The sequence below is a fragment of the Elaeis guineensis genome, chromosome 14 (assembly GCF_000442705.2).
Source record: "Elaeis guineensis isolate ETL-2024a chromosome 14, EG11, whole genome shotgun sequence".
In the NCBI taxonomy this organism is placed as follows: domain Eukaryota; kingdom Viridiplantae; phylum Streptophyta; class Magnoliopsida; order Arecales; family Arecaceae; genus Elaeis; species Elaeis guineensis.
In genome coordinates, this window is record NC_026006.2 from 61280541 (window position 1) to 61304343 (window position 23803).

The 23803-nt window shown below is 42.1% G+C and overlaps 1 protein-coding gene and 1 non-coding gene across 2 annotated transcripts; one reads left to right on the forward strand and one right to left on the reverse strand.

The window, feature by feature from the left end:
• Nucleotides 1–1340: 1340 nt before the first annotated feature.
• On the reverse strand, nt 1341–7802 carry LOC105057321 (AP2-like ethylene-responsive transcription factor AIL7). Its single transcript, XM_010939909.4, has 8 exons — nt 6763–7802; nt 6545–6627; nt 3248–3256; nt 3072–3160; nt 2652–2725; nt 2512–2562; nt 2291–2367; nt 1341–2016 (listed from the first exon to the last, which is right to left on the reverse strand). Exons 1-8 carry the CDS (start codon nt 7248–7250, stop codon nt 1604–1606), a joined length of 1284 nt encoding a protein of 427 aa, XP_010938211.2. The 5' UTR covers nt 7251–7802; the 3' UTR covers nt 1341–1603.
• Nucleotides 7803–11416: 3614 nt separating this feature from the next.
• TRNAG-UCC (transfer RNA glycine (anticodon UCC)) lies at nt 11417–11488 on the forward strand. Its single transcript has one exon. It is a non-coding gene; the product is annotated as a tRNA-Gly (tRNA).
• The last annotated feature ends 12315 nt before the right edge of the window (nt 11489–23803 follow it).

Below are 23803 nucleotides of genomic sequence, written 5' to 3' on the forward strand. Positions count from 1 at the left end.
AATTATTAAATATAAATGTAAATCAAAATAAGAATTGCATTACCTAACACAAGTTATCCTTCTCTCTCCCTTGCAAGGTTATTGTTCCTTGTTGTGATTGCCATTTACTAAATTAAGACCCAGCCATGTTTTGTTTTAGTTCCGAACGAGATTTCTTCTTACTTTTGTTTTTCTGGCTGTACCTTATTTTATAGACAATTTTACCTCTTTTATATATGAGGACACATAAAATCAAAGACTCAAAATTAATGGGCCATCAAAACCACATTCTCTGAGAAAATTTTGGTCAACTGGTTCTGACAGCTAAACGGCAGTCCAGTCGAAAATGGGATGTCGAATTTATTTTTAAACTTTTAAAATTAACAAGGAATAGAGTGAGAATGTGAGAGAGAGCTATAAAGGTGCAGATTTGCTACCCTAAGACCAATATTGTTCCCTCTTGTGACGTATATCCAATGATTTATGAAACCTAAGGATCTATCTGGATTATGGGCCCAAAAGCTAAGGACTCATCCTATGGAATTCGGGCCAATCCACCCCATAGGCTCCTGGCTATTTATGAATACAGATCTAGCCCAAGCTCATTCTTTTCCAAAATTTTGGGCCAGTGAATCCGAACAGCCCCTAAATAGTGGAATCAACTACCGCCCCAAAACGCCTAGGGAATGCCCCACTTAGAAGGGGCTTTAGAGAACAAGAGAGAGCATCATCACTATATAACACAAATTTATGAATGGTATTGGTCTATGAAGTCTGCCTTATTTTTATTTAGACATGGCCTGCATGGTGTCGAGGGATGTAAAAAATCCAAAATCAAAATAGCTACAGGTTGAGCTCAGTATGATGCATTCTAGTCCAGCTTAAGCTTGTCATGAGCTACATCTCCATTCAATTTCATTCCAACTAAATAGATATTACCATCCAAGCTCAAACTTAACCCAGACTTAAAAAAATTAAAAAAAAAAAAAAAAGAAATCATAAAAGAAAAGAAAAGAAAAAAAAAAGGAAGAAAGCAACGCTCCAGAACCGATGATATCAGGACTATTTATTTGCCAAAAACAAAAGGGAAATGGGGATTACCATATTCCCGGTCCAATTCCACTTCGATTCCAGGGCTTCTTGACTACGATCACATGGTTTACATAAGAGAACAGGGTTCAGCACCTTTTCTCTGTAAGGCCAATCATATACAACAAGGTCCAGGATGTTCCCTTCACAGAATTGCAAGGAGAGTTGACCAGTCAAAATTCAGAGCTCATGCATGCACGTAGCTAAAAATAGTAATTAACCCAAAACGAGTGGACCCCTGCAAAAGTGAAAATGAGCAAACTGCCTGGCCATTTAGCAGTGCATCAAACCGTTTGTGATTCCATGACCTCAATCCGGAAAGACTTTCAGATACAATTTTCCATTAGGTTGCCAGTATTTATACAGAAAGTAACATCTACTGAAGAGAGACCTGTGATCTATGGAAGTTGGTATTAGTTTCATACAAAAAAACTTAGCATCTGACCTACTGTGGAGTCACAAGATCAATCAGCATCGACGTCACACATGCGACCCACATTCAAAAGATAAGACCACTGGGAAGGTGCAAGGTGTGTCAGCTAGAGAATACCACTCCCATTGTTTGGTTGCTAATTTGGCTGCTGTTTTGATCATTAGCAGTCAGCCAGTACAGACCCTGGCTGCATACTTCTGGCTCAGTTGGCACCAAACTGGAGTAAGCCAGAGGGTCGGATGGTCCAGAACTAGCATGAAGCTGGAAGACATTGTGAAGGAGAGCAGAGGGCATGAAAGTTGGTTGCTGTGAGATGGATGAGCTGCCGAGAGTGAGATGGTTGTTGCTGGCTTGGAGAGATTGTTTGATCCGTCTTGCAGATGCTCCGATAGGCAAATCGGTATTTGCAATAGCTTCCACATCATATCGACTAAGTTCAAAGTTGGTGACAGCATTTGCACCCCTGAACTTGATTGCAGCAACATCATAGGCCTCAGCAGCTTCTTCTTCTGTCGCTGAGGAGAACATGCAATATAAGTTTAAAGGAAAATGGAGAAAAGAAAAGCCATTCCTATCATAACTTACAACAGAAAATAACCGTCCACAATGCTGTTTTTCTGTACAAACAATGGCATTCATTCTAACCACCCTTCAATCCATCATCATCACAAAGTGAGTGAGAGAGAGAGAGAGAGAGAGAGAGAGAGAGAGAGATGAAAAAGGTACAAATTATGATATTTCAGTTATACTCTGTCAAAATAGGAGAAAATTGACCATGAAATCACTTACAAAATGTTCCAAGGTAAAGATCCTTGTTGCCTGCAACACGGCCAATCCTTGCTTGCCAACGCCCGTGTTGATGATGCCTAACAAATCATAGAAAGACACTATCATTATACACATCCTAAGATAAAATCATGGGAGCATGCATGACAGCAAGCAGTATCATGTGTAGGTATGATACTGATTCCCTGACAAGTACCATATTTTCACATTCTGATCAGTTTTACCTTGTGACTCCTCTGTAGATAGAAGCCCCCCTAGAAAAGCCACTGCTCTTTCTGGAAATCCCAAAACAAAATAAATTCATAAGAACCTGCATTATTCATCCTCTCACTAGTAGTACACTGTGGATAAGTAATATCACTACCTTCTTAGTGATGCAATAAACTCTTGCTTAGACATGTTCTTCATCTCCTCAATTTCCCTGCTATAAACTTTTACCTAGAAAAAGAATATCAACCAAATTCTTAGTCATTAAAACAGTCAACTTCAGACAATGAGCATTTTCTGTAAAATTCTTGCTCAACAAAACACCTAAACAATCAGAAAATCTAGTCACTTCATCAAGGCTATCGATATTAATCTAAGAGATAGAGGACTGCAACTAATTCATCAACACCGATCCGATGGAAGGACTTGCTAAAAGCAAAGAACAAATTTAGCATGAAAAGAAGAAAACCTAGCCCACACCAAGTTTTATTGCTAAAACCAGCGCAAGAGCTACTTTCTACCTCTCAGTCTTGTGACAAAGCTATGAGATAAGAATTTATTGATAGTTAGACAGTACCGGAAAGTTTGTAGTGGCAGTAGGACCCCAGTATTTCAAAGCTGCAAGATCATAGGCCCTTGCTGCTTTTTCTTCGTTGTCATATCCACCTACATCATGTAAATACTGTATCAACCCACATATAAATTCAAATTAGAGGTTGCTGCGATTGGAATTGAAAAATATATGTTACTTACCTAAGTACACTGAAGAATATACACAATCGTGCCAATATGGAATGCATGTCCATGCAAAAGAGAACATAAAATTCATATCAGCCATATAATAATTAATAATAAAGTTATGATGTCCAATTTAAATTGGCAAGAACAAGATAGTTGAGAAAAGTCTAAAGAGAAAGGACACAATAAAAGAAATGATCTGTGGATTCCATTCAGAAAGCACCATTGACATTTTCTTGTCCCTGCTTTTGTCAAACACTTAATTAGCATTCTAGAGGTATAAGATATGAAAATATTTTACTTTTAGGTGTATGCTTTCAAATGAATACAATAGTTTTTTTTTTTTTGGTTACATAAATGAATACAATAGTTGCAGTTTGACTTGAATAATGTAAAAGGAGGCCTTTTCTAGCCCTTTTTTATGTATGTGTGTATTCCTTTGCTTAACACCTGTGAAGGACATGATAGATGATTAGGATTGCAACTTGGGCCAGTTGGGTAAGGTTGAGGGATAAGCTAAGCTAAACCAACCCAACATCTATCTCTCCCAACCAAACCCCAACTTAAACAAATTATTTTGATTGGTTTGGTTCATCGTCAAGTTAAGCTAGGTTGGGTGGGAATAATGAAGTTAAGTCAGGTTGTATAGGTAACTTAAGGTTGGAGAAAGATTTTAGACATTTTTGTTAGGTTAGTATTTATTTGGATCCTATTTAGGGGCCACGTACCTAATTTTATTACTTAAAAGGGTTTAGAATATAGTCAAATGAAACATATAAGTATTTTTTATGTGAAACATAAGTATAAATTTAATTTATTTGTTAGGTTGGGCGAGGATGGGTTGGTTCTGGTTGAGTTTGATGTGTTCATGTTTGGCTTAAGCTCACCTATAACCCAACCCAACTTTGGTCCAGATTGGGATTCTTCTGGCCAGAGTCCAGACTTGAGTCAAGAAGTGAGTTGGTCTAGCTGGGTTCAGGTCAAGACCAACCCAAGTTGTTACCCTAGTTATAAAGCTTCATACTTTCGTTATTACCCTAGTTATAGAGCTTCATAATTTATGTACCTCTATGATGTGTACTAGTGTCCTAGAAGTTAATCACACCCATAAGGTAAGTTGAAAACTGATAAGAGGCAACCCCATGCTATATGGTCCTATTCCCCCGTAAATGTTAAAGAGAATTAGGAATAAAGAGGCCAATGCAAACAACAATTATTTTAGAATATTTCTATTACTTATTAGATGTATTCGTCCGCATCCTTCAGTTATCCCTGAATCACTATGCATATTTATAGACTCAGACGTATTACCACAATAAGCTGTAGGAAAGTAAGAAAAAAAAACTATACAAGCTGCAAATTTAAAGCCACGTTTATATTAGAGGCAATATTTATAAAAATTCTTCTTCTACTACTACTTTTTGATGTCTGAATTTTTGGGGATGCACCATACAATAATCGAACCCTAATCTCTGGTTGCTAAGAGAAGAGATGTCACTACTAGGGCAAACCCCGGAAAAAACTTCGTTGCAACCGTATACCATGTCAAATTTATCACATCCCAATGAGAATGCTTGTATTTCATCGATTGCCGTGTATTTCATCCATTCTTGTGATGATACCCCACACTGCCACATCAATTTCTGACTTTTTCTGACTTTTGATTGGGTTGTTACAAGTTTGACATAGTATCACTGTTGCAACAAAAATCTTCTCGGCAGACCCCAATTCATAGAACATATTCTTCACATTAGTTGCCGAACAGCCATAGCATATACGACCAATCCAATGACTCGTTCTATATTTTCTATGGAATCAAGCATACACATGGCAATCAAGCAAGCAGAATTGTCCAAAGTTGATGTTTAAGAAACAATTATCGGCCATGCTGCCTTTGTAAGAGAAGTGAATCGAGGTAGAAAAGCATCTAATAGTCACCATGGAAACATTAACCGTGTTCTATATGAATTATCAAATTATTTATTAGAATATGCATCAGGAAACTACAGGGGTGTCCATGAAACTACTTGAATCTCGTTTCCTACAATCCTCTGTATCGCTAAAATCAAGTACAACCTGAACAACGCTGCTGACCTCCTAAACAAAAGATTGGAGAAAGCTCATACTAATTAATTGATGAGGTCCTATATATACAAAAAAAAAAAAAAAAATTGTATATGATTGGAGTATTACTAGAATTATAATACGTTGAGATGCACACAGGCAACACAACACAATGTTAAAGTCGTGTAATCTTATCACAATCTAATGAAGCGACATGCTGGAAAAAGCATGGGGAGGGGCTTCAGTCAAAGATACTAGTGGGGCTATGGAGACTTGACATCGAACACAGAAAGGGCAACAGTGTACTTCGAGCCGCAGCAACACGTAGAAGTGACTCGATCCTTCCCCTATGTGTCGTCACATCACTCCCCCCAACAGCTATCAGATATCAATCTCTCACCCTCCAGAGTCCAGACAAAAGGCTTTATGATGAGAGCTTTGACGGAGGCTTGCCTCCACTAAGAAGCCCCACACAGAAACCGGCCTTCTTCCGTGAATGTGGGCCCCTTTCGAACTACTTTAGTGGGGCCCCACAACTCACTGCAATACAGACTTGACGTCTTACGTCTATATAATAATAAACTTCATGTAGAAAACTAAATTAAAAAGCATAAAAACTCCATTAATGAAAGAGCCCGGACTAACTCCACATCAACCATACTATTCCACAGGTACACCAATATAAACCACTCTAGCTAGAGGCTGCAGAGTTAGTGGAAAAAGACAAAAAGACTGCAATTAATAAAAAGTAGGATATTATTTATCATATAAAAGGTATAAGGTTTACATGTAATTAGAGTATTAGTAACGCTTCGGACCCCACCTCCCCACAAAAAAAAGGAATTAAAAGAAAAAAAATTCAAAAAAAAGGGGGTGGGTTGGTTCACATGGCTTTCCTACACCAACAAAGCTTTTTTTATTTATTTATTTAAAGCCCTTCAGGTGGGTGGGGATGAAGGAGTCGCTGGCACTGGTCACATCTAGAGCCCTTCCTTTCCATTTCCCCCTGTTTTTAATTATTATCCCAAAGCGGCGGCATCTCGCAGAAAGCGAAAGCGCTCCTCTCCCGTACGCAAATAAACCGGCATTCGTCCCTTCTTATATCAATCCTTCTCTACTCTCACACTTCACCGCGAGAAAGAGGGAGAGAGAGAGAGGACTAATGGGCTGCCATTAATCATGGAAGACAGACTAATTAATTATTAATTAATTAAGTGAACCAAGGAAATCAGGTTCGCACGTGCGCACCTTGCCTGCCCTTCCGCTTCTGCCCCTCGCGCCGGCACGTGTTGTCCCATAAGTGGGCCTCATACCGGCCCGTCCAACGGTGCCTGCCAAAACCGCCACACGTGTGCCGAGGCACGTCACTCTCTGACGCTTTTCCGAAACCGATGCTGGTATTCGTAATTAATGGATGGTTTCTTTTCAAGTACAAGAAAATAATTATCGCTTAATTAATCACATACCTGGTCACCCCTCTGTAGACGGACGTCCTCTGACACGACCCGACCGCCGCCGCCTTCTCCGACACGGCTCCGCCGGAGCTCCCCGGCGCCGGCAACGCAGGCGGAAGCGGCCGCGGCTTGGCCGAGACCATCCCGAGTTCAGGCGAGAAGCCACCGAGCTGACTCTCCGGCGCCGACGCGGAGTCGTCCACCTCCAAGCTAACGGAGTTGCCGGGAGGGAGGGCGAGGGCGCCCAGATAGCCAGGGTTCGGCGGGATTAGGTTCTGAAGATGATCATGTACCGCGCCGAGAGATGATGAATCCTGACCGTCGGTCAGGATGTCGGAGCACGGATCCATCGGCGATGATCGCTGCCCGCCGAGCATGTCCTCCAGCTTCGGCGCCTGGAGCAAGGACTGAAACGGACCGATCTGATCATAGCCACAAGGACGCAGGAGCATTTCCATCGGAGGGTAGGGGAACGAGAGCCACTTGCTTGCAGGCGTCATACTCTCTCTTACGCTAAGCTACTTAAAAGAAAGAAACGGATACAGAGCCCAGCGTTTAAGGAGCGGTGAAAGCGTTTGATCGAATACCTCTCGGGCCGTAGACAACCCCTCAAGCCATAGCGGATACAACAAAGATTCCGCTTCCTCGTTCTCCACGCTCAGCTCCACCACCACTTATAACCCGACTCAAGTGAGAGCGCGAGAAAAAGAAGACGATGTATCAGCTGTAACGTTGGTACGGGAGGCTTTCGGTAACACCGGGGGAGGGAACTGGAGGAAAGGGGAAAAGAGAGAGAAGGAAAGATAGAGGGGAGACAAAAGGAGGTCTTTTTCCTCACATCATCGCAGGCTTTTTAATTCCGTCTCCACCATTCTCTCCAGCTGCAGTCAAGAGCTCTGACCAGCTTTGCGGATATTCGGGCGGCGAACGAAAGAAAGCGAAGCAAAAACTAGAGAGAGAGAGAGAGGGCGAGAGGGCGATGAGTGGAGGGTTTTATACCCTGGTCGGAGGAAAGACGCGGGAGGTGCCTGGGAATGGTCGGATTGACGGAAATGGGCTCCGCTCCGTGACGGGAACAGCGAAGGGTAACGAGTTATATCTTCCGCAAGAAAGAAGGATTCCCCTTCCTTCGCGCGAATCCACCGTTGAATCATCCATTATCGCTTGGACAGGTGGCGCGTTGTGTGATCCAACGGTGGTTCGCACGAAGCAAGGGGAATCCTCCTTTCGTACGAAATATGATGCCACACGAGTCATTTTCCCTTGTCGCCATGTTACCGGCCTTCTGGGCCCAACCCTACTTTAATCAATAAGCTGTTTAAATTCCATCGCCGGTTAAGGACGCCCCACGGTCGAAACCTTGTCGGCTCCTTCTGCAACCGTCGCTATCCACGTGGGATCTCGTGATTCGTAACTAAGAATGAACGAGCGCACGGGTCTTAAAGTCGAGCGTGTAGCACATAAGTGGCGGAAAACCGAAAACTGTGGCCGCCGTTTCAAGGTTAAGTTCGTCTTTCAGAAATTTATAACGCATCGAACAGTTGGATTAGGAGGTCAGCCGCGAGGGAGTTGGTCTCCTTGGTGTTGTTTTGGTTGGTTTGATTCTGTCTTTGGTGTGGCATAGGATACAGCGGAACCTGATAGCAGAGTGGGATGCTGGACCGGTGCCTTAAAAAACGGAACCGAGAAGTCCCGGCTTTTCCGCTGCGAGCACTAGTGACAAACAGGAAAGCATTTGACTCCGCTTTCAGTCAAAATTACAACCATGCCCCCAATGGTCCTATTACGGAAGAGTACGGCATTTACTAGGGTGCCCAAAAGTTATTTGAGTTCTTTTACTGTTTATGTATTCTTATATATTGGATTAAATATAAATCATTCTGATTTCAATCAACCGATGCGTTGATGTGCAACTGATATGTTAAATATTTTAAAAATTATAATTATTTTAAATTTTATAATTAAATTAATTTTTATTAAAAAATAAAAAAATTTAAAATTTTTTTGTGAGTCATCGGAGATGATAGGGGGACATAGGGAGCGGCGATGATAGTGGCGATGACAAGATGATATGTGGTACCGAGAATCACGGGCACAAAGAAATCATGAGCATAAAGAAGCTACGAAGGGGATAGGAAAATCGTGAGATGAAAGTGGAGGAGCGGCATCAGAGCGGGAGGAGGTGCAATGCAGAGAAGTCGTGAGAACAAGAAGAATCGTGGGACTGAGGGTGGAGAAGCTACACTAGAGGGATTGGGTGTATAGAGAAGCTGTAAATACCACAGATATGGGGGACGATCGAGTATGGAGGAGTGGCATCAAGAGATGGCATAGAGAAGCCACGGATGCCGAGAAAGAGGAGAATCATGGCCATGCGCGGGTGGTTGGAGGGATCAAGTGCGAAGGAGCGATGTCGAAAGGGTGGCGGCGTAGAGAAGCCATGAGTGCCGAAAAGATAAGAGGGATGGAGGGGCCATGGGTGGGGACTTTATGGGGCATGGAGGAGCCGCGGGTGACGTTGAGGGTGGAAGATGGCATGGATAAGTCAAGAAAGAAAAAAAAATAATAAAATATTATTTTTAAAATTATATATATATATATAAGTAATGTATAATATGTTTAATATTTTTTATAAAAAAATATTATAGGAAAATAACGTATAACATTTTGAATATTTTTTATAATAAAATATTATAAAAAAAAAGCAGCGCAGTAAAATCCGACACAGTACTCTGTAGCGTCAAGTGACCTCAGACATACAGATGACACGTGTTAATGGGAGGGAGTGGGAGGGAGTTGGGGGAGGGGGGGGGGACGTATTGGATACTAGCGCTGCGCCCGCGAGAATTACCAGGTTCAACGAATAACGGGCTCGGGAGGGCTGGCAGCTGCGAGAATTTCCAGGTTCGACGAATGACGGGCTTAGGGGGACTAGGGTCGCCCTCTTAATTCATAGCAACACATGACATGTGTTAGAGGGGGGAAATGCGTTAGTTATCCCCCCACCCCCAGAATTACCATGTTCAAAGAATGATGGGCTTAGGAGGACTAGCTAGGATATCTAGTGAGGGGGTGAATCATTTTTAGTATAAGAAATGTCTATCAAAAAATAAACGAGGCAGCGTATTGGATGACTGTATTCGGCGTTGAGCCCTCTGAAGAGGTATTGTGGCTGATTTTTTTATCTTGTGAGAGTATTTTGAGATATTTTATCTGTTGATTTTTTGAATAATTTATATTACAATTGTATAAATTATCCATCTTAATAAAAGAAAAAAAAAAAGAATGATGGACTTTGGGGATGACCGAACTGATTTATACATGGGTGTTGCCACTAAAATCTAAATTGAAGAGATCAAATAAGCTTCAAGTTGAAGCGATTGAATGAGTTGGTGAAAGATAGGTGATTGACTACGGCTGTACTCAAACAAAGAGGTCTACTATGAGTCTGACCGGTAGATAAGAGAAAAATAATATCAAAAGTTTTCAATTTTACTTAATGAAAAATCTTTCAATGTCTAAGTTAAGCATAAATTTAGAAGAAAAGTGGAGATTTTTAAAAGCAAGAGCATCACAGCATAAGAAAGGGTATTTTTAGAGAACCTCCGAATGTTAATTATATAGAATGGCAATTGATATCAGTTACCAAAAGAGAAAGACGTGCATCTTAATTGCTCCATAAATAACAACCACAAGCATATTACGCATGACATGGACTTCAATTGCATAGATCATACAATCTCACCACATGCCTCATAAGTGCATGAGATCATAATTGTCTCTTTAATAAATTTTAAGTGTCTTAAATGTATTTTCATTTGAGGACATGTGGCACATTGTTGCATCGTTTGGTTGACTACTTAAGTCGATAGAATGGTATGACTTGATGAATCCATACCACAATAATAACCTTATTGCAATATGGATTAGTGACTTAGGCTCCATGGCCAAGCACAACCTATGCCCAATGCATTTGTGTCATGCATGTCATGCATCAGGATGGAGTTCAAAAGATAAAAATATTTAGCATTAGGAGCTCATCCTCCCATGTAAGCACATCTAAAATTATATGCAAGGGAACAAATTGGTGAGCAGCTAGCCCTTTGTACATGATCAAAGATTGGCTTGTAGGACCGACCCTCCAACAGAGGGTACAAAGGTAGGATCTAATGAATTCAAGATGATTTGTCCCAACCAAAACTTAAGATTTGCTTAGTGAGTCAGCTTCATCTAGATCGTCTAATTAACTTTAATGAATAAGGGTCAAATTTTTTAGCTACTTTACTTTGTTTAACTAGGTATGTGAGGGAGGATATTTTAACATGTATAAATTTTTCCGACGAAATTCCTCGATAAGAAGAGAGGATATTTTAACATATATCCCAAAACATATTTAAATAATAATTTTTTTATGCAATCATCATTCATAGATGGTATTTAATTTGATTTTATCAAAAAATGGTTCGTATTGGTTGATCCATCATTTTTAATATATTTTCCATGTAACCAGGGGATGCCCCCTTGAGAATGGACATCCAACAGCCACCATTTCACCAAAAGGCAAGAAACGAGTGCACACTACCAGCGCGGGGCGAAGGGGGAGTTTGGTTGCATTGGAGAAAAATTCATAGAACAAATATAGAACGGGATGCAACCTTCCATCAGAGCGTTTGTAGTCCAACGGTTAGGATAATTGCCTTCCAAGCAATAGACCCGGGTTCGACTCCCGGCAGACGCAACGGTTTTCTCATTTTTTTTTTTTTTTCTTATCCCCAGTATTAGGCAATATATCTTATTCCAAAACCTGGCTCTCTGAGTCTGGTCCAAGGACAAGAAAAGAACGTGAGCCAATAATCATTGGGGGCTTGTAGTGAACCATGCAAGCTTTCCTTCTTTATCATGCAAAGTACCAACATTCAAAGCACACACGGACTACCAATCTACGAAACCATCAGTCTAGGTTTAAGCTTATACATGTGGTCTTGCAATGCATGAGAAGTGTCAAATAAATGATCAATTTCGTGACTTGTTATCAGCTGAATTCAAGGTCTCTTTAAAGAAGATTGAGTCTCTAATCCCTCTCGGATACCTTATCCAGTTGGTTTTCTTCTTTTTCTTCTACATACATCTAGCTTACATTGGGTGGTGGGGTGGTGAGTGGATCTAGCTTACTTTAAGCTTATTCTTCTCCTTGAGCAAATATGGAACATATATCCGTAATACTGTCATTTAATACCAGCATTCTGCCCCACTTCTGCAAGTCTTTTGGCATCCACACCTTGCATGATGAAATAGAATGCTTTCGCTCATCATTCCTTCTCATGCATCAATGGAATGATCCTTTGCCTTCATTCATCTATATGAATGATCGATATTTATCTTGAACCAAGTAACCAACCATATATGGAATGCCTCTAGAATAAAAGATAAAATTAGGGGTTACCAACACACATGCCAGTAGTTATACGCTAGCTTAAAAGCATGGTGCTATCATCATGGCTGCCGAGGTATTCGTCTTTACGCGGTTAAATAATTTCCACGTCTTGCAACGAGCGTTAGCGGCAAGCCATATGCTGGGCCCGAATGGATTGTGCTATGTGGGCGTTCAATGAGCTCATATCCAAGGAAGTTGGACCTTCTTCACCAGAACCTTGGCCCAATAAGATAGACGGAGGAGGCCTTTTGGCTATAGCGAAATTCTTTGTGCACCGTGCATGGTACAGGAAACTGCACACCGCACTTGGTGATTCGCTCCCATGGGGCTGGCAAAAAAGGAAAAGAAAATTTTCCCCTTGATCACCTCGGCCCAGAGCCGGTCCTAACATATTTTAGATCTGGAGCTAAATGAAAAAAATGAGATCTTCTCTATTAAAAATTAACATACTTTAAACATTAATTATCATTAAAAAATTAATCTATATGCAATAATTTACTATAGATATATTCATTAAGCAGCGTGTAAAACCCATCATTAACCTATATAATTATTTTTCTTGTTATAATATTGTAGAAAGTCATCCTTGCACCCAATTGGAACATCAATGCAGGGCCTGGGGCCTGGGGCAGTCGCCCAATTCGACCTGCCCCAAGGCCGGCCCTGCCTCGGCCCCATGCATGAGCAAATCACTGTGCACAGTGCGTGATTTCTACACTGCGTATGGTGCGCAAAGAATTGCTCTTTGGCTATATCTAGGGGTGATCTAGCCATTTCCTAATGTCTAAAATATCTTGCAAGATTAATTATCAATTTGAGAGTGACACATGCCATGAGAATTCGTGCAAATGATTATTCACTTACATAGATCTCGGGTACTTATGCAAGGTCAAGAAATCCAAATAACACTTTCTAGTCGATCTTTTTGAATGAGATCTTGGATCGTTATAAATAGAATTAGAACGAATCCGGCCCATAATTGATGCGGACTAGAAAATACTACAGCACGGGTTCATTGGGCTGACCATGGGTCAATCGTGATGCTTATGAATGGATGCATGAATTTGGACCTTCAACCGTCAGGACTTAAACGAGCGAGTATACGAGGATCCATACAGGCATCTATTTAATCTCACATCGATTATTTACCGGAAAGATCTTAAATAATGCAAATTCAAAATATCTAAATATCACTTTCTAACTAGTCTTTTTGGCTCATGCCTCCTAAGTAAATACAACATAACCTACTCATTTTAACTTCTATCATAGACCAAATATATGATCTTATTGGATTTGTGCTCTAAAAGCCAATTGTTGGCTGACACATTATATATTTTCAGAGCCTAAATTTATATTTATAATACTTTCATTATAAATAAAGAGGTTTTTTTTTTCAATCATGCTTATGTATCCATGATTTATCCTAGAAATTAACAAAGATAATTTTTGTATATTCTTAAAAAGTTAAGAATTTGAGACATACATTAATTAGTGGTTAATTTTTAGATATAAGGTCGTCCTGTACTCACCAATAACTGTTAGGTGAGATGTGTATAGATTAATGAGACCGCAGTATCTACTTAAAATCGATCACGTATAGGTTTCCGTTTCTCCACCTGAGGAGTGTGGGAGATTCGAAGAAATAGTGAGAGTTTTTATTTTGTTTTTAAAGTCCCTCAAACAAACAATATTATAAGTATAAAATCTAATTAGAAACTGTTCTCTCTGCAGATAACCATGTCGAGTTCAAACCCTTTAGCCCGAATTCTCGATACAAATAGGTTGACCGGCATCAATTACAAAGAGTGGCTCCGAAATTTGAGAATCGTTCTCAATTTTGAAAAGCTCACACATGTCCTCGATCAGGAAGCACCTGAGTTACCTACTCGTCCATCCGCTGATCAACGACCTACATTTGAGAAGTGGATGGACGAAGATAACAAAGTAAAGTGCTATATCTTAGCTTTCATGTCCAATGATCTTTAGCAACAGCACGAAGATATGAGGACTGTCAAAGAAATGCTAATTCACCTACAAGAGTTGTATGATGAACAGAGTCGCACAGCTCGTTTTGAAGTCTCCTAGAGACTTTTCAGAGTAAAGATGCGTGATGGGTAGACCGTCAGTAATCATTGTTTGATAATGATTAAGGACATAGATGAGCTTCAGAAGCTCGGTATGAACATGGACAAGGAACTACAGGTGGATCTGATCTTCCAGTCTCTTCCTGACTCATATGGATAGTTCATTATGAACTATCATATGAATAAGATTGATGCTACTTTGCCAGAGTTATTGAATATACTGGTGACTGCAGAAGGCACTTTAAAAAGTTCGAGGGGCACAGTTCTAGCTATGGAGTGGGCTTCCTCCAAAAGGAAGTCTTCTTTCAAGAAGAAAAAGTCTGCAAAGAAGCAAAAGAACGAGGCCAAGCCCAAGAAACAGGTTCCGAAAAAGGCCAACGATAAAGAAAAATATTTTCATTGCAATGTCGAAGGCCACTGGAGAAAAAACTGTCCGGCCTACCTGGCAATTGTCCAGAACAGGAAGAAGGATGGGCCTTCTGAAGGTACGTCTGAGTTACTTGTTATAGAAACTAACCTAATGGTTTTCTCTTCTTCTAGTTGGGTTCTTGATTCTGGTTCAAGTACTCATTTGTGCACTTCAAAGCAGGATTTTGAAGAAATTAGGGGGCTGAGGGAAGGCAAGATCACTCTTCGAGTTGGCAATGGAGCAAGGGTTGCTGCTGTGGCCGTTGGAACCTACCCTCTGCGACTACTGTTAGGATTTAGTTTATTTTTGAAAGACTGTTATTTCATACTTGTAGCCAGTAGAAATTTGATTTCTATCTCTGTGCTGGTACAGGATAATTATAATTTCTATTTCAATAAAGATATGTGTTCTATTTATTTTGAAAATAAACTTGTGACACGTACTTTCTTGATTGACGGTCTTTACCATTTACACACCGATGCAAGTGTAAACATTAACGAGCAAATTGTGAATACCATAGGGTCTAAGAGATCTAGAGATAGGATCAGCCAAAAGTATCTGTGGCACCTTAGGCTAGGCCATATTGAAGAGGACAGACTCAACAAACTGGAAAAAGATGGTCTTCTTGGACCATTGACTTTCGAGTCTTATCCAGTCTGTGAATCATGTCTTCAAGAAAAAATGATCAAGCTACCTTTTGTGAGACAAGAGAAAAGGGCCACTGAGATATTAGCCTTGATACACACTGACGTGTGTGGTCCATTTGATGTAGAAGTCAGGGGTGGCTATATCTACTTCATAAACTTTACTGATGATTATTCACGGTATGATTTTGTTTATCTGATGCATCGAAAGTCTGAAACCTTTGAAAAGTTTATAGAATTCAAACATGAAGTAAAAAAACAGATCAAAAAACTCATAAAGGTTCTTCGATCAGATCAAAGAGGAGAATATCTTAGTGAAAAATTTCAAGCCTATCTTAAGAAAAATAGCATAGCCTTACAATGGACACATCCAAGGACACCTCAACTCAATAGGGTATCCGAGAGGAGGAATTGAACCCTATTGGATAGGTTCGATCCATGATGAGCTTCACAGATCTTTCTGACTTTCTTTAGGGACATGCTTTGCTGTCTGCGATTCATCTCTTAAATCGGATTCTCTCTAAATCTGTTCCTACCACACCATAAGAGTTATGGCATGGTAAAAAATCAACTCTTGGGTACCTCAAGATTTAGGGATGTCCGGCCCATGTCAAGAGACAGTAGGCGGACAAGTTAGAGGCTAGATCTTTTAGGGCTCATTTTATAGGGTATCCTAAGGAAACCATAGGATACTACTTCTATATTTCTGAAGATCACAATGTGATTGTGAGCCGTCATGCCGTATTTTTAGAAAAAGAGTTTATCCAAGATGGAGGCAGTGAGAGAAAAATTGAGCTCGAAGAGAAAGTCTCTGAAGAGTATCGAGTCTGAGAACTTGAATCCAGTAATGAGCCAGTAGATGTGATACCTCCTCCACCTCGTAGATCAAGTAGGGTCTCCCATCCTACTAAAAGATACTTAGGTATTCTTACAGAGAATTTAGAGGAAGCGTTCCTTGTGGAAGATAAGGACATTAAGAATGATCCCAAAACCTACGATAAGGCAATATTAGATATAAACTCTGAGAAATGGATGGAAGCAATGAAGTTAGAAATTGACTCCATGCATTCCAACCAGGTTTGGTCCTTGGTAGATCCACCTGAAGGTATTGTACCTATTGGGAGTAAATAGATTTACAAAAGGAAGATTGGGTCGGATGGTAAGGTAGAGACCTATAAGGCAAGGCTAGTTGCGAAAGATTAAAATCAACGCGAAGGCATCGACTATCATGAAACCTTTTCTCCTGTAGCCATGCTGAAATCTATCCGTACTCTACTTGCTATAGCAGCATTTCATGATTATGAAATTTAGCAGATGGATGTGAAAACTATTTTTCTAAATGGATATCTTGAGGAAGATATCTATATGGAACAGCCTCTGGATTTCATATCCAGTGATAGTAATCATAAGGTCTGCAACCTGCAAACGTCCATATATGGACTCAAGCAAGTATCTCGGAGTTGGAACACTCGCTTCAATGATGTGATCAAAATATTTGATTTTATTAAAAATGAAGATGAGCCATGTGTGTATAAAAAGATCAATGGGAGCGCTATCACATTTCTCATATTGTACGTGGATGACATCCTTCTGATTGGGAATGATATTCCCATGCTGACATCGATCAAATTATGATTGTCAAAAGAGTTTGTCATGAAAGATCTAGGAGAAGCTTCCCACATTCTTGGTATAAAAGTCTATAGAGATAGATCTAAGAGAATGATAGGACTCTCACAGCATATGTACATAGAGAAGGTGCTGAAAAGATTCAGCATGAAAAACTCCAAGAGTGATCTTTGCCCCTTAGACATGGCATTCATCTCTCCAAAAAGATGTGTCAAGACACATCTAAGGAGATCCAGTGCAGGAGCAAGATCCCTTATGCTTCGGCAATAAGGAGCCTCATGTATGTTATGTTATATACACGTCCTGATATAGCATTTGCCGTGAGTGTCACGAGCAGATATCAGACAAATTCAGATGAAAAATACTGGATTGCTGTTAAAAACATCCTTAAGTACTTGAGAAGGACTAAGGATTTAATATTGGTCTTTGGTGGAGGATCGAAGCTGAAAGTTGAGGGATACATCGATTCAGATTTTATAGCTGATGTCGATGATAGAAAATCTACATTGGGATGTATCTTCTTGTGTAATGGTGGTGCGGTTAGCTTGAAGAGTTTCAAACAGCCAATCTTTGCAGATTCGATCATGGAAGCCGAGTACATCACCGCCTCTGAAGCTGCTAAGAAAGTCTTTTGGTTCAAGAAGTTTGTTGCAAAGCTGAGTGTGATGCCATCAGATACTATTGCACTGTACTGTGACAACAACGATGCTATAGTCCTTGCTAAGGAGCCTAGGTCTTACCAGAAGTCCAAACACATAGAGTAGCGATTTCACATCATATACGAATACCTCGAGAAGAAATTTGTCGAGGTACAGAGAGTTGACTTCATGCTAAATGTAGCAGACCCACTAACCAAGCCACTCAGCCAACAGAAAATCGAAGCTTACCTTAAGAAGATGGGTCTAAAGTATATGGCCAATTGACTTTAGGTCAAGTGGGAGTTTGTTGGATTTGTGCCCTAGAAGCCAATTGTTGGCTGACACATTATGTATTTTCAGAGCCTAAATTTGTACTTATAATACTTTCATTATAAATAAAGGGTTTTTTCTTTCCAATCATGCTTATGTGTTCATGATTTGTCCTAGAAATTAACAAAGATGATTTTTGTATATTCTTAAAGAGTTAAAAATTTGAGACTTACATTAATTAGTGGTTAATTTCTAAATGCTCCCGATCAAAGGATCATCATGGAGGACAGTGATCAATCTATTTGAGATCGGTGCACGGTTCACCTCCCTTATGGGCGGATGAGTCTTGGATCTGCAGTGTAGAGACACTGGGATGAAGGTGCAAGTGGTTGTTAGAGAACAACTGGCACTGAGCGTGACCAACACGAGAACTACATGGATGTCTACTCACTCGTCAGTGATCTTCTCGATTCTACAGCGGTATGAGTAGTCCTTTGACCTACAGTAATATTGGCTATTCGCAGTGAGGCTACTGAGTTTAACTGCACGTTCCCTTGGTCCCTAGCCATTTGGATCCTTGCTGTGTATATTGGCTTCAGTAGGTTCAAGTTCGCTGTTTGGAGTAGGATATACCTAGATAGAATTTATCGACCTTGGTAGAAAAGGAGAAGTCCTATGTGATTTGCGAGATTGAGTTGAGAAAGTCTTTGGCCAAAGCAAGTATGAATACTGAAAAAGAGTTTTCATGAGATTCACAAATAAACTCGAGTCGAGCCAATCTTACATAAGACTGACGATGGGGTTTGACGAGTTCTCCATGACCTTTATCAAGTCGGGACTCACGATAGAAGGACTAAATCATACGATAACTGTACCTAAAGATTCATATTTTTATTCTACTAGGTCGCCACTACATACTGTTAGGTGTCACTGGTAGATTGTGAGACTCATCGGGCGTCATCTTGATGATCGATGATCCTCGAAGGATAAAATTGAAAATATTTCAATCCATCAAAAAAAATTTCGATGATATTGTAATAGAAATCATAATATATCTCACTACCAGATAGAATGGAATCTATGAGGTCACATATTAAGGGATTTAATCTCAAATTTGTCAATTGAGCCTATGAAATTTCAATTGAGTTAAGGTTTATTTGAAACTCTATTAGGTTTATGAGAATCATGCTAGTACAAGGTTAAACCTAATTCTTTTCGAGATTTTGATTTGATCAAGTCCATAGCCTTGAATCTAACCTAAATTCATTTGGATTTAATTGGGCTCTTAATTATAAGTTCAAGAGGATTTAATTAAGTCAATTAGTTGGTATAATTATCCTAACATTATCTCTTCTATATCTCCTAATTATCTCTAAGTATGCATGTGAAATAAATGGAAGAATGGGTGGTGTAATTTTTTTTTTGAAAATTATTAAGTGCCATATCCTAGAGGGGCCCACCCCCTCTTATGTGTCATGGTGTGAAGGAGAGAGGGTGGGGTCCATGCCCCATCTCTTATGGCTGGAGATCCCTTTGTGGGATGCCAAGAGTTGGCGTCCCAACCACGTGACATGTATTCCATGGATGGCTATTGTATATGCTTAAAAGGGCTGATTAATTATCTTTTATATCTGATATTATTTGGCATAAATCATATTTAAAAGGTAGAGGATTCTTATAAGATAAGGATCTATCTTTTTAAGATGATAGGGTTCCTAATATGTGTCAAGGCTTATGTCTATTTAAAGAGAGATCTCTAGGGTTTCTTAGTATTGATTTTTCATCAAAAAAATCTTTCCTCTCTCCATCTCCATGTCTCCTCTCTCTCATATTCTTTTTCTCCATACCCAAAGATTGGGTGTTCTCTCCTCCACATGCGTAGAAGGAGTTCTGGTGACTTAGAGATCAAGGATCGAGGAGAAGAAGAAGAAGGCTGCAGATCAAGGAGTTGATCTCTCAGTTAAGATCAAAAGAGTTGATCAGAGTTCTCAAGACCAAGGTTCTTCTTGAGAAGAAGAATCTTCTATGAGAAAAAAAATTCGAGATTGATCCCGGTGGATGTCCGTAGAGGCCGGACATATGTGCGGCTCAATTTTCTACCGATCTGAGATCATCTGAAGCGGTGAATTTCTACCTGCGCAAAAGTAATAAGATATGATCTCATATTTTTCTTAAATTTCAGATTAATTATATATGCTTTCTTCTGGACTTGGGTAGGTTTAGATCTGGTATCTTGCATATGGGGTTAAAGGGTTTAACCTGATTTTTTTTTCGCTACATGTTTTCAAAATTTTAAAATCTACACATACTGCCTACCCTGTTTTCTATCAAACCTTGCCGATAGATGGTTGTGCAAACAGGAGGGGAAGGTGAGGCCAACTTTATTAGCCTAGATGATAAAAGGATAGAAAATTTTGTGGGTGTTTGGTTCGCAACCAGAATCAAAATGGAAATGAAAATTGAAATGGCTTGGAATCAGAATCGGAATGGTGAAATCCTCTAAAGCATTTGGTTCGTGACCGGAATCGAAATTAGAATCGGAATTGGAATGAAAAATTGAATCCATAGAGGAGAGTAGGGACTGAGTTCTATATAGATTGAGCCATTCCCATTCCACTTCCGAATCAAAATCGGAATGGGACTCCTCCCAACCAAACGGTTGGAATGAGAGTTACCAATTTCGATTCTAGACCCTCACTCTCTCCAATCAAATACTCTCTATATGTGATACATTTTGAAAACATGCCAAGCCAACAAATAAGATCTTTCTACGTAGCCACAAGCCAACCATCGTGTTGGGTGGATGTCTGGCCAGGACACCACCTCCCAAGATCCTTTCAGTACCACGCGATGCAGCAGGAAGAAAGAAGAAACAAAACAAAAAGAAAAATAATCAAAATACGTGGATCAGCCACAAAAGGGCTCGCCTCCATGGGGCATGCAAACTTCACTATGAAAAGAAAATTTTACAAGAGGAGACCTCACCCTCAACCCTTGTACACCCAATTCTCTCTTACATGAAGTTTCCCTCACAAAAGCTCTCTCTCTCTTGGAGACCCCCCTGAATCCCTGAAGTGCCAGGCGACCGCTGTCCAGGAGCCTCCTGCTCCTTCTCTCACAGCGCCTCACGCCTCTCTCTCTTCACGAATTCGTACGGCTCCGTACGATGCGAAACCGAACCCACTTCCCTTCTCTGTGCGTCTCAGGCTTTTAAAGACCTTAAACAGAGCTTAAAACATGATTAAAGAGGGATTAGGAGTCCTAAACAAAGCCAAGAAACCCTCCTGACCGTCGGATCAAGATCGGAAATCACCTGGGCCCTCCGATCGCGCTCCGGTCCACGGAATAGTGCCGTGGACCGCGAGAAACGCGTGGGAAACGCCCACGCGGTCCACAGACCGCACCGTGGACCACCCGGTCCACGGTGGACCAGGGCAAGGGGCCAGCAAACCGCTGGCCTGGGCCGGCCCGCGCGCGCCTGGGCCGCGCGCCCGGCTGGGCCGCGCGCCCGCCTGGGCCGCGCCTGCGCGCGCCTGGGTCGGGCGCCCGCCTGAGCCCCGGGCCCCCACCGTGCGGGACTGGGTCGCGCGTCCCGCGCCGGCCTGGGTCGCGCGCCACCACCTGCGGCCGCGCCGCTGCCGCCCGCCGCCGGTCGCCGGCGGTCCTCCGCCGCCTCGATTCTCGTGCCGACTTCATAAGCTCGTATCTCCTCCATCCGAGCTCCGTTTCAGGTGATCTTGGTCTCGTTGGACTCCGTTTTTCACCGCGAACCTCGCTGTGAGCTCAATATGGGCTGAATCTCGAGGCATCAAATCCTAACAATCTCCACCTCAACTCGATATTCGGCCTCCTCCAAACTCTGAAAGCTTCTGGATCTCCTCGTCCCCATGCCCTGGGGCAATCGCCTGCTGATCATGGATAGGCAAACATGGGAGTCGAGCCAGGCTGCTCAATCCCATCTCCGTCGTATGCTGTGCTCCTCCTGACCTGAGACCTGCTCGGGGCATCATCCTGCGGCAATAGGAATCTTACCTTGCGACGTCGCCTCTCGTCCTCCCGAGTCTCCTGTCTCGTGCCCGATCTGCCTCCTGGAGCTTCACCTCGCTCTGGGCTCCACCTCGCACTGGGCTCCCTGCCAGATAATAATGTCCTCTGCTCCCCTTCTTCCCCTCCAGCACAATCCTATCGCCGCGTAGCACCCTCAGGATTCCTCCACCAGCTACCGTCCTGTAGCCTCTCGAATCCAGTCTGCTAAGTGAGATAAGATTCCGTCTGAAATCGGGTATGTATCGGACCTCCCTCAATCTCCTCACTGCACCATCATGTGTCCTCCAGCTGACCGTCCCAATGCCTCTGATCGCGCAGCTCGATCCATCCGGCAGATATACAGTACTCTCACTGTTCTCCAGGGAGTCAAACTGCTCCTCTCTGCAACACACATGATAGGGGCATGCAGAATCTAATATCCACTGCTGGGAAGAAGTAGATACCTCGTCAGATATCTCCAGGACACCTCCATCTGAATCACTGTCGGCCGTCGCTACAGCAGCCACCGTCCGATTTTTCAGTTGAGGGCAATCTCTGACTAGATGCCCCAACTCCTCACACCGGTAACACCTGGTTTTGCTCAAGTCCCTCCTGGACTTAGACCGCCCTCGTTGCGATCTCCTGTCGCTCCGTCTACCGCCTCCTGCACCTCCAGAAGCCACCAAAGCTGAGCTATCGCCACCTGAGCTCGAAGCTGGGTTCTCCCTCCTGAGAACCTCGTTCTGGAGTATCGCCGCGGTGACTTCATCCATCTTGATAGTGCTCTTCCCCACTAGAAGAGCAGTCACCAAGGTCTCGTATGAAGAGGGAAGCGACGCCAGCAAAACCAGCGCCCTGGTCTTCTCCTCAACGTTCTCGCCAACGCTGAGAAGGTCGGTGAGGATCTTCTGGAAGTGGCTCAGATGCTCCTGTACGCTCTGTCCCTCAGTCATCCGCAGTTGGTAAAACTGCCTCCAGAGGAAAAGAGTATTGGTGAGAGACTTCACCATGTACAATTCCTCGAGCTTCGACCACAGCACCGTCGGGGAAGTCTCGCTCAGCACATGGATCACCACCTCATCCGCTAGGTACATGCGGATGGTACTCACCGCCTGCATCTGTAGCCGTTTCCAATCCCGCACCTCCATGGTGGTCGGCTTCTCATCGCACAAGAGAGCATCGATCAACCCCTGTTGGATGAGCACGTCTTTCACCCTTGCCTGCCACAAGGAGAAATTGCTTTTACCATCGAACTTGTTGATCTCCATCTTGATTGTTCCTGTTTTCTCCATCTTCAGTCTTGCTCACCACCACTGCAATCTGCGTCCTTGTACCGCCTTGCTCTGATACCACTTGTTGGGTGGATGTCTGGCCAGGACACCACCTCCCAAGATCCTTTCAGTACCACGCGATGCAGCAGGAAGAAACAAGAAACAAAACAAAAGGAAAAACAATCAAAATACGTAGATCAGCCACAAAAGGGCTCGCCTCCACGGGGCATGCAAACTTCACTATGAAAAAAAAATTTTACAAGAGGAGACCTCACCCTCAACCCTTGTACACCCAATTCTCTCTTACATGAAGTTTCCCTCACAAAAGCTCTCTCTCTCTTGGAGACCCCCCTGAACCCCTGAAGTGCCTGGCGACCGTTGTCCAGGAGCCTCCTGCTCCTCCTCTCACAGCGCCTCACGCCTCTCTCTCTTCACGGATTCGTACGGCTCCGTACGATGCGAAACCGAACCCACTTCCCTTCTCTGTGCGTCTCAGGCTTTTAAAGACCTTAAACAGAGCTTAAAACATGATTAAAGAGGGATTAGGAGTCCTAAACAAAGCCAAGAAAACCTCCTGACCGTCGGATCAAGATCGGAAATCACCTGGGCCCTCCGATCGCGCTCCGGTCTGCGGAATAGTGCCGTGGACCA

Coding starts and splice junctions, on each gene's coding strand:
- LOC105057321 (XM_010939909.4), bottom strand. CDS start 7,250: ATGACGCCTGCAAGCAAGTGGCTCTCGTTCCCCTACCCTCCGATGGAA. Junction 2,726..3,071: donor CTGCCACTACAAACTTTCCG/GTACTGTCTAAC, acceptor TTCTTTTTCTAG/GTAAAAGTTTATAGCAGGGA. Junction 2,563..2,651: donor TTTATTGCATCACTAAGAAG/GTAGTGATATTA, acceptor TGGGATTTCCAG/AAAGAGCAGTGGCTTTTCTA.